Below are 10,304 nucleotides of genomic sequence, written 5' to 3'. Positions count from 1 at the left end.
GGGACCAGAGAGTGTGCTGGAGCTTTGGCGCCGTGCAAAGATCAGGCGAGGAGAACCCTGGCCGGGATGGAATCATGGGGTGCCCAGCCCTGGCCCCACACATCTCCCGCATCTCGGGCAGGGGGCGCAGGGGACGCGGTACACACTTCAGGGCCTCGGGGGCGTGGCCGACCGGCTGAGGTGTAGTCGCGGGCGGAGCCTCTGATGAGTAGGGGCGTGTTCGCTCGCGGGCGTAGCCTCCGCTGGGCGGGGCTACGCAGAACCCGGGCGGCGGCGGCGGCCGCGGCAGGAAATCGGGGCTGAGCCCCGCCAGCGCGAGATCCCTTCCCAGACCGGGTCCCCGCCGAGCGATCCTCTGGTCTTGTCATGGACGCAGCAGAGCCGGGTAGGCGGTCCGGGGTATGGGATCCGAGAGAGACCTCCCCCAACTGTACCCCACCTCCTAAACTGAGGCGCTTCGCCTGTCCTTTTCCGTCCAGAGACCCGGGAAAGGAGTCAGGAATGGGAAGGGCACGGGAATCCACTATTGTGGGGACCCCCAAGCCTAGAGGGGCCCAGAACACCATTCCCTGGCCTCCTCCCCCTTTGGAGTCTTCACCCCGGATGCCTGGGGGAGGGAGTCCAGGAAGGGGAAGTGGCCGCTTCTGCTTCTGATATTTGTGATGGGGGGCAGGGGGAGGGCGACGCAGCAGGATCCCTACTGAGGAGGGGCCATTGCTGATCTGGGCCCCTTAGAAGGGGGACTGTGGCAGAAATGTGGCAAGGTCCGACTTGTATTTCCGGCTCCCTTTGTGTCTCTGCTGTGCACGTTGAGTGTCACACGGTCTTTATGTTCCTCTGGTTTCAGTCTGCCTGTATGTGTTTGTGCCACAGGCTCTGTGCCGGCCTCTCCCACGTGTATTTCCATCTGTCTGGCCTGAGGTCCATGTGGTTCCATTGTCAAGCTGGCTCTCTCCCCAGGGACAGTGCTGCTGCATCTGGGGCATCTGTTTTGCCGCTTTGCTTCTGGGCCCATGTGTGTGTGGGTGTCTGTTCCTCTGAGCAGCTGCCCCTGTGTTGGGTTGTGCCTGATCCATCTGCCTGCCCTGAGCTGGCTTCACCCCAGGCCACACTGCCTCCATCCTGACTCTGACACCCACCCCCATCCCCCCCCTCCCCAAGGATCAGAACACTCTCTTTCTGTCTCCTCCCCTTCCTCCCCCCACCCCTTCAAAACAACTGGCTAAGGGCCTACCCTAGGTGTAAGTGCTGTGAGTGGAGGGAGGCCTCCATTGGCCCATGTGTGACACTCCCCTCCCCCAGGGCTACCCCCAGCTCCAGAGAGCAGGAAGAGGTACAGTGACATCTTCCGGAGCCTGGACAACCTCGAGATCTCACTGGGGAACGTGTGAGTCTGAGCCTGGGCCACCCCCAAATCCCTAATCGTTTAGGTGCCTCACTAGGAACCTACAACATCTGGATCCACTTACCTAATAACCTGAGAAGTCTTAAATGGGTCCCTCCAAAACACCTGAAAAATCCCCAGATCCAACCCCCCAGATCTGCTGGAAATCCACAAAATGGTCCTAGGACCCCTCCCCATGTATTCTTGTAACCCCTTAAAACGTTTGAGATCCTTAGAATCCCACCCTATGGACCCCAGATTTACCTGGGACCTTTCAAACTCTCTCAAGTCCCATGACAAAAAGTCACCTAATTTCCCCCCAAACCACTCAGACCTCCCACGTACAAGAGATGTCACAGAGGTAATGTCCAGGACCATCATTCAAACTGCCCTGGGGGCCCCCAGCACCCCTAGGCAGGACAGACTGGGTGGAGGGTGGCATCTTGACACCCTTACCTCCCAGGACCCTTGAGATGCTGCCTGGAGACCCCGTGCTTTCAGGAGACCCAGAGTCTGACAAGACCCCCACAGCCACTGAGGTGAAGGGCGGGACCAATGAGGCAGGGAGGAGGGGGCCTCCAGGAGGAGGGGCTCTAGGGGGTTGAGGCCCCTGCCCTGCTCGCTCCTGAATGCTGTCTCCCTACCTCTCAGACCAGTGAAACCAGCCTTTGGAGTGGCCTCTCCCTGGAGGGTCCGGCACCCCTTACAGGTAGGGGGCTTTGAGGCCAGGGGAGTGGGGGCAGAAAGGACTCCTTCCCTCAGCAAGTCGTCACCGACTGCCTGTTCCACGTGCCAGGGAAACAACAGTACGCGACAGAGCTGAGCCCCTGCCCTCAGGGATCCCTCAGTCTGGGTGGAGAGTCAGCGTAAAATTGCAACCTGGACAAGATCATAAAAGGGTGTTTGGGGAAAGCCACAGGGTATAGAATAGTGGTCACTGGTCTGGCCTTGGGGCTCAGGGAAAGCTTCCACAGCGGCCTCGGGGGTCAGAGGTCAGAGGTCCACTCTCCTGCCCCAGGGGAAGAATTGGACCTGCGGCTCATTCGGACCAAGGGGGGTGTGGATGCAGCTCTGGAGTATGCCAAGACCTGGAGCCGCTATGCCAAGGAGCTGCTGGCCTGGACCGAGAAGAGAGCCAGCCTTGGTGAGGGTCCCTTCTACCCTGCCCCAGACCCCAGGCAGTGCCCACACCCTGCCCAACTCAGACCCCGGCTGTCTCCCCCTACAGAGCTAGAGTTTACCAAAAGCATCATGAAGATCGCCGAGGCTGGCAAGGTGGCGATCCACCAGCAGGTAGCTGTGACCAGATCCCCCCGCCCCGATCCCCTAGATCCTCGGCGTCCCCCAACACCTACTCTCCCACCCCAGAGCCATATGCCACTGCAGTACATCTATACCCTGTTTCTGGAACATGACCTCAGCCTGGGAGCCCTGGCCATGGAAACAGTGGCCCAGCAGAAAAGAAATTTCTCCCAGGTGAGGGGGCCCTGCCGCACGCCTTATTCCATTCCCACCTCCCCAGGAGGAAGGCAAGGTTACCCATCCAGGCTGTTTTGCTGATGAGGAAGCTCAGGCCCAGGGATGCTGAGGAACTTGCCCAAGGTCACCCAGCAGAGATTCAAACCAGGCTTCCTGTACAATTGCAAAACTGTGCTTTTGCTCGTTCGCAGGGCTTGGGGGGAAAAGTGCCGAGTGTTCACAGGCAGAGAGCTTTGGCATCTCTGGGGCCAGGCTTTAGCAAGGATGAGGTGGGGACCCGGCAGGGAGAGGGGGTGGGGAGCGTGCAGACCCAGAAAAGGGTCCAGAGGATGAAAGGCACGCGGTAGCGGGAAGCAGAAAGACTGGGTGGCCCTGAGGCAGCACCCCCATCTGTCCCCCTTGCCAGCCCCTGGCAGCCAAACGAACTGAGATCGAGAAGTGGCGGAAGGAGTTTAAGGAGCAGTGGCTGAAAGAGCAGAAGCGGATGGTGAGGCCTGGCAGGGTGGGTACCAGCGTGCGGCTGGTGGATGAGAGGAAGCGGTGCTGATCTATCCCCTTCTGTCCCTGTCCCCGCCCCCCACGACCCCAGAATGAGGCGGTGCAGGCACTGCGGAGGGCCCAGCAACAGTACCTGCAGCGCAGCGAGGACCTGTGGGTTCGCTCCCAGGCGTCCCCTGAGGACCCGGCACCCCAGGCCTCGCCAGGACCCAGCAAACAGCAGGAGCGGCGGCGGCGATCACGAGAGGAGGCTCAGGCCAAGGTGGGGACCTGGCCCCGTGCCCCCCCCCCCAGCACTTCGGTGCGCCCCACCCCACACTCCATCCCACCGGTGCCCCGGCCTCGGTTTCCCCAGGCGCAGGAGGCCTTGGCGCTGTACCAGGCCTGTGTCCGTGAGGCCAACGCACGGCAGCAGGACCTGGAGGCCGCCAAGCAGCGGATCGTGTCGCATGTGCGCAAGCTGGTGCTGCAGGGGGATGAAGTGCTGAGGCGGGTGAGGCCTTTTCCCACTGCCACCCCCCAGCTGAGGGCCCCCTGCCCCTAACCCTTCTCCAGGGCGCCAGAACTCCTCCCTAGACAGCCAGTTTCCACCCTCAGTCCCTGAGAGCATCTCGGCCTCTCGAGTCCTGCCCACCCCCCACCCCTGCCCTTACCCCACTCCATCCAGGCCAGGCTCTGATCACACCCTCCTCCCTAAGCTGCCCCCAAACCCTGACCATGCTGGTGTCTCTAAAGTTCAGGCTCTGCTCCTCTCTCACTGTAGTCTGCTCCCCACAGGTGACCCTGGGACTGTTAGGGCTTCGAGGGGCGCAAGCAGAGCATGGTCCCCGTGCCTTCTCTGCCCTGGCTGAGTGCTGTGAGCCCTTTGAGCCCGGCCAGCGCTACCAGGAGTACGTGAGGGTGCTGCGGCCCGAGGCCCCACCACCCCCGCCGCCTGCCTTCTCCTTCCAAGAGTTCGTGCCCACTGCACACAGGTGGGCCCCTTGGGAGCAGGGTCAGGAATGAGATCCAGAGACACAGTTTCAGGCTGTTGGAGCCACCAGGCTGAGTACTCAGGGTCAGGAAACTCAATGAGGTTTTGAGTTCTTGGATTAATACCGAGGCTCTTATTTTGGGGGAGGGGTCCCAGTTCTGGGAGAGTCCGAACTTCAGGGTCACTGTACTGGGTGCTCACTGGTGTCAAGGCTTGCAGACCCAAGTGCTTGGATTTGGGTCCTAAATGCAATGCCTAGGTGATGTCATCCCAGGGCAGTTTCCTGGTTATCAGAGCCCTCACCCTTCTCCTTTCAGCTCCCCTCTGGACACAAGAAAGAAGCTCTCTGGCCCCCTACCCCCACGGCTGGATGAGAGTGCGGCTGAGGCAGGCCCTTGGGATGATGTAGGCACAGGCTGCCAGGGTGAGTGCAGTGAGGGGTGGGCAGGAGTGGTGCTGGGGCAGGGGTCCATCCTAATTGAACTGTTCCCTTCTAGGGACTCCAGGCCCCACTCCAAGCAGCGACGTGGACAGCGTGGGTGGTAGCAGTGAGTCTCGGTCCCTGGACTCTCCCACTTCCAGCCCAGGTGGGGCCAGGACCTGACCGTAACCCATTCCCTACGTCTAACCGCCCTCCAGACCCTGGCCAGGCTCTGACCCTCGGTCTCTAACCTATCACTTGACCTCTGACCTACCTGCACTCCTGACCTATTTCCTATATCCTCTGATTCATTCTCTTGAGCTAATTTCTGAACCGCCCCCCAGATCGCTGACCCATTTCTGCAACCCCTAACCTCTGCCTTGAACTCCCTCCTGATCTCTAACCGTTACCCCAAGGGCATCTGTGGGTGGTTCTGGAAAGCCTAAAAACCAGGCATATCTCCTCAGCCCTGGCGCTTCCTAATGACCCCTGTGACCCCCGACCTCTGTGACCCTATGACTCCAGGCCCTGGCACAAGGCGGTTGGTGAAGGTGTCATCCACAGGCACCGAGTCCTCAGATGACTTTGAGGAGCGAGACCCTGGTGAGGCTGGAAGCAGGTGGGGCATGGCAGGGGGTGGACCAGGCACCCCTGACCCTGTATCCCCACAGACCTGGGAGATGGGCTGGAGAACGGCTCAGGAAGCCCCTTCAGGAAGTGGACACTATCTGGCGCAGCCCAGACCCACCGACTGCGGCGGCTACGGGGCCCAGCCAAGTGCCGCGAGTGTGAAGCCTTCATGGTCAGCGGGATTGAGTGTGAGGAGGTGCGGCCTGGGCCCATGAGCCAGTGACCTGTTATGACCCCAGTGACCTCCCTGACCCCAGGCACCTGACCTGAAATCCCTATGACCTTTCTGCCCTTGGGACCTGCCCTGATCTAAAGATGTCCTATGAGCCCCCTGCCCCCTGAGGATCCCTACGACCTTCTCTTCCCCTGCTGACCTCTGATGACCTCCTTGACCCTATAACCTTCCCTTCAGTGCTTTCTGACCTGCCACAAGCGGTGCCTGGAGACTCTACTGATCCTCTGTGGACATAAGCGACTCCCCGCCCGGACTGCCCTCTTTGGGGTCGACTTCCTGCAGCTGCCCAGGGACTTCCCGGAGGAGGTGCCCTTTGTGATCACCAGGTGCACGGCCGAGATAGAACAGCGTGCCCTGGGTGTGCAGGTGCCGCCTTGACTCTTGACCATCCCCAATAGTGACCTGGTCCTCTTGATGGCTGTATCGTAAGCCAGATGTCCATTTCCTGCCTCGCCCTGCAGGGCATTTATCGGATCAGCGGGTCCCGGGTCCGCGTGGAGCGGCTATGCCAGGCTCTCGAGAATGGCCGAGGGTTGGTGGACATGTCAGGAAACTCCCCTCACGATATCTCGAGTGTCCTCAAGCGATTCCTCCAGGAGGTGGGTACTCAGTGGCTCAAGGGTAAGGGCCGGGCGGGCTCAGGCTGAGGACCCTCTGCAGCCCACCCACACCCATGTCCCTCCCACCATTCCACCCTCAGCTCACTGACCCCGTGGTCCCCTTCCACCTCTACGACGCCTTCATCTCTCTGGCTAAGACCCTGCATGCAGACCCTGGGCACGACCCTGGGACCCCCAGCCCCAGCCCTGAGGTTATCTGCTCGCTGAAGACCCTCTTGGTGCAGCTGCCTGACTCTAACTACAGCACCCTGCGGCACCTGGTGGCCCATCTGTTCAGGTGTGCACTGTCCCTGACCTTGAAATGTGATTTCTGACCTAAGGCACGGATCTGTGACCCCATCCCTGGACATATGACTACTCATCTCTGGGACTGACCCCTGCCACTGACTTCTGACCTTTGCATGTGTTTTCTGAGCTCTGAATCTTAATAGATGACTCCAGACTTTGGGTGCTGACCCCTGATCTCCATTGCCAGGCATGTAGCTGCTGGTCTCAATGACCGGGACCACTTACCCAGGACTTGGGCAAGTGGCCGCTAGCCTGGCCTACAGCTCCTCCCTGATGACCAATGACCACGCATGCCATGCCCTGACCCTTTTCCTCATACTGTCCCCAGGGTGGCTGCACAGTTTGAGGAAAACAAGATGTCTGCCAACAACCTGGGCATTGTGTTTGGGCCAACGCTGCTGCGGCCACCAGACGGTCCAGGGGCAGCTGGTGCTGGCCCTGTCACCTGCCTACTAGACTCTGGGCACCAGGCTCAGCTCATTGAGTTCCTCATTGTTAACTACGAGCAAATCTTTGGGATGGACGACCTCCCCGTGGCCACTGAGCCTCCACCCCAAGACCCCAGTCCAGCTCCTGGGGCTCTCACAATCAACCCCCAGCCACCACCCTCATACCCTGCCTCAGATCCCCTGCCCTCAGTCCTAACCTTGGACCCCAACCCAGACCCTGATCCCCACAGTACCTTGGAGAAGCATCCTGAAGCTACGCCTCCTGAGGTAGGAACCCACTGGGCCCACAGACGGGTAGGCCTTCTCTGCATTTAAGCGTCTCACTCTCCTGTCTCCCTTCCTTCCTTTGCCTTTAAAATTTTCTCTTTCATCCCCTTTCTCCCTTCCTTATTTACCTTGTGCTCATTCTGGGAGGAAAAAAGAGGAATGGAACGGGGGGCGGGGGGTAATAAGGGAGGAACAATAAGGTATAGCTCTGCAGTTACTAACAAGGGTGATCACTTACTCCTTCAACGGAACATTTATTGAACACCTAGTGTGTACCGAGCATTGTTGTAGCAGGCATTACACATACATCAGTGAGTAAATTATTGAGAGACCCCATCCTTTTGGTGACTGCACTCTAGTGGGGAAGAGACCAACAATAAAAAAAAAAATAGGATAGATACAAGGTCAGTTTATAGGACATTATGAGGTGACAAGTACTATGGAGAAAAGAAAGGGTAGCATAAGGTAAGGGACACTGGGAGCACCAAGGAGAGGTGGAGGGCAGCTTGTAGCAGTAAGTAGGATTCTGTGGGCTGGTCCCATGGAGAAGGTGGATTCGAGCAAGGACTGGAACAATGTGGGAACAATCTGGGGAACGGTGTTCCAAAGAGAGCAGCCGGTGCAAAGGCCCCAAGGTAAGAACATTCCTGGTGTGTTTAGGGCACAGCCCCAAGCTGTAATGAATTACTGAGGAGAAGGTGCTAGAAAGTGAAGCCAAAGAGGGGTCTTAATGCCTTTAATGCCCTTAATGCCACGCAGACCGTGCACCTACTATGCATGGGCACTGCATAAGCGTCCTATCATCCTCACCACGGCTGTGAGAGGTAGACACTGTTAGTGAAAACCATTTACAGATGAGACTCCTACAGGGGCCTTCCCTGTCCCTCAGGTCCTGATACACATATCATTCCTTAGAACATGGACCTCCCCCTGACAAGCAGCCCGGAACTGGCGAAGGAGCAGTCAGTGAGTTCTGGGTCTCTGAGAAATGGAATGGTTCAGAAAGTGCTTGGGACATGTGGAAAGAACTCCAGCAGCTATTAGCATTTAACTAAAGGATGAACTGAAGGATACACAGATCAACTAAAAAGCAGGTGCAAGGTTGCAGAGAAGGAGGGAGACAGGTAGTTCCCCTGGTCCTAATGTGGACATGGCTGAGTCACTCCCTGGGCTGGCCCTCTGCTGAGCAAGGGCATTCCTGCCTTCATGGAGCCCACAGTCGAAATTAATAACATTGCTCTGCACGAGGGGACAAGCAGTACACTGTTAAGGGCATCGTCTCCCCAGATACCCAAACTGCCAAAGATCTTTTGCATGTGGAACAAACCCTCAGGTTTCCCAAGAGTCTCAAAGAACTGGAATTTTATTGTTGGGGTTTTGGTCTTCGGTTTGTTCCTGTAGATTCCAGTTCCACAGAGTGACGACAGAGAAGTGGCTGATGACACCAAAGAGGAAGGAGAGGAAGGTGAGTAAGTAGGGGGGAGCCCAGGAGTTATAGGGATATCCTTGCTTGGGGTGGCTTAGCTGAGAGATGACTCCCGGGAGATACCCTGAGGACTTAGGGATGCTCAGCACTGACCACCCCAACCCACAGTGTCCAGCCAAGGTCCAGAGGACTCACTCCTGGGAACACAATCCCGTGGTCACTTCAGCCGCCAGCCAGTGAAATATCCCCGGGGCGGCGTTCGGCCAGTCACCCACCAGCTGTCCAGCTTGGCCCTGGTGGCTTCCAAATTGTGCGAGGAGACCCTTGTGACATCAGTGCCCCGAGGGAGCTTGCGGAGGAGGGGACCTGGCCCTACCGCCTCCTCCCCTGAGGGCAGCCCTCTGCGCCGCACCCCGCTGCCCAAGCATTTTGAGATCACCCAAGAGACAGCCCGGCTACTCTCCAAGCTACACAGTGAGGCTGTGCCCAAGGCCACCTGCTGCCCAGACCCCCAACCTGAGGAAGTCGAGGACCATCTCTGACCATCCCAGCATTCTGACCAAGGGGGAAAGGACTCAGAAGGTGTTCAGTGTTGGGGTGTCTGGAGAGTTCCTGTGAGGAAAGACTACATGGCCTCAGGTACTAAAACCCTTTTGGAGGCAATATATCAGGATCCCTCAACTGGACACCGGTCACTGCGAAGCATCAGGGCCACTCAGGTTCAGAGAGGTTAGTCAGGGTCAATGCTCAGGGTCAATATAGGTCATGGGATTCTTGACATCCACTCTAGTCTCTGACCCCTAGGACAGGGGTGCCTTTTGCTACTTTGGTTGTGGCCACTCCCCTACCTCTGCCTGTCTTCTTAGCTGACCTCAGGTGACCAGCACTTGGGAGTGGGCAGCCCAAACTCAACATCCAGGTGGTACCTGGGGTGTGATGGCCTCAGAATAAACTGTGTCCTTTATACCCTTGAATGTCTTTCTTTGCCAGGGGAGGGTGATGGGAGAGATGGGTGAGGGTAGCATCCTTTGGCCCCATTTACCCACCAGAGACACCAAGGCCCCCTTTCATCCCCAAACATGCTTGAGCACCTACAGGCAGTACGGGCTGAACCCGGGCACCAGGCTGAGTCACACCGGCCCGGCCCTCCCGGAGCTCCACGTCCCCGATCCGGTCCTGCATAATCAAACAAATATAACAAAGTGCAGATAACTGGGACAATGGGGCTGTGTGCTCTGGGCTGTGGGAGCCCAGGGCCGCCACAAGCCGGGGCCGGGCAACGGGCAGCGCTGCCGGGGGTGGAGGGCGTGGGGGCGGGATTTTCGAGAAACTCGAGTGCTCCCGGAGGGTCACCTGGGGCCGGAGAGGTCCGAGGGGCACCGGAGGCCGCTGCGCGCGGTAGCTGAGCGCTCAAGAAACGGAGGCGGGGCGGGGGTCCCGGCTGTAGGAGCCCAGTCGGATCAGGGCGTGGCTTGGAACTCAGCGACGGATTGGACGCCAGGGAGCGGGCGGGGTGGCCGGGCGGGGGCGCGGACCCTGAGACCACCCGGAGCTGCGCCCAGGCTGCGCGAGGTCACTGCGGTAATTCTCGTGACTTGAGTGACTCAGCCCCCGGAAGGCTCGAAACTGCGTGC

At 58.8% G+C, this 10,304-nt stretch overlaps 1 protein-coding gene and 1 long non-coding RNA gene across 4 annotated transcripts; one reads left to right on the top strand and one right to left on the bottom strand.

Annotated features, from left to right (window-relative positions):
* The first annotated feature begins 253 nt into the window (after window positions 1-253).
* On the top strand, window positions 254-9,634 carry LOC122214232 (GEM interacting protein). Of its 3 annotated transcripts, XM_042929023.1 has the most exons (21): window positions 254-385; window positions 1,303-1,387; window positions 1,848-1,923; window positions 2,036-2,093; window positions 2,403-2,528; window positions 2,613-2,677; window positions 2,753-2,860; window positions 3,270-3,350; window positions 3,453-3,623; window positions 3,717-3,854; window positions 4,139-4,335; window positions 4,652-4,758; window positions 4,832-4,921; window positions 5,281-5,358; window positions 5,427-5,581; window positions 5,798-5,986; window positions 6,082-6,219; window positions 6,321-6,517; window positions 6,857-7,244; window positions 8,646-8,709; window positions 8,839-9,634. In XM_042929023.1, the coding sequence occupies exons 1-21, from the start codon at window positions 367-369 to the stop codon at window positions 9,210-9,212; spliced, it is 2,904 nt and encodes a 967-aa protein (XP_042784957.1). In that variant the 5' UTR covers window positions 254-366; the 3' UTR covers window positions 9,213-9,634. The 3 variants fall into 3 exon arrangements, with proteins under 3 accessions (XP_042784957.1, XP_042784958.1, XP_042784959.1); XM_042929024.1 differs by lacking the exon at window positions 3,270-3,350; XM_042929025.1 differs by lacking the exon at window positions 254-385 and having other exon boundaries at window positions 1,305-1,385.
* LOC122214235 lies at window positions 9,506-10,299 on the bottom strand. Its single transcript, XR_006199805.1, has 2 exons — window positions 10,024-10,299; window positions 9,506-9,846 (listed from the first exon to the last, which is right to left on the bottom strand). It is a non-coding gene; the product is annotated as an uncharacterized LOC122214235 (long non-coding RNA).
* Window positions 10,300-10,304: the final 5 nt, after the last annotated feature.

This window comes from Panthera leo, chromosome A2 (genome assembly GCF_018350215.1).
Source record: "Panthera leo isolate Ple1 chromosome A2, P.leo_Ple1_pat1.1, whole genome shotgun sequence".
NCBI lineage: Eukaryota > Metazoa > Chordata > Mammalia > Carnivora > Felidae > Panthera > Panthera leo.
This window is presented reverse-complemented; position numbering and strand designations above follow the sequence as displayed.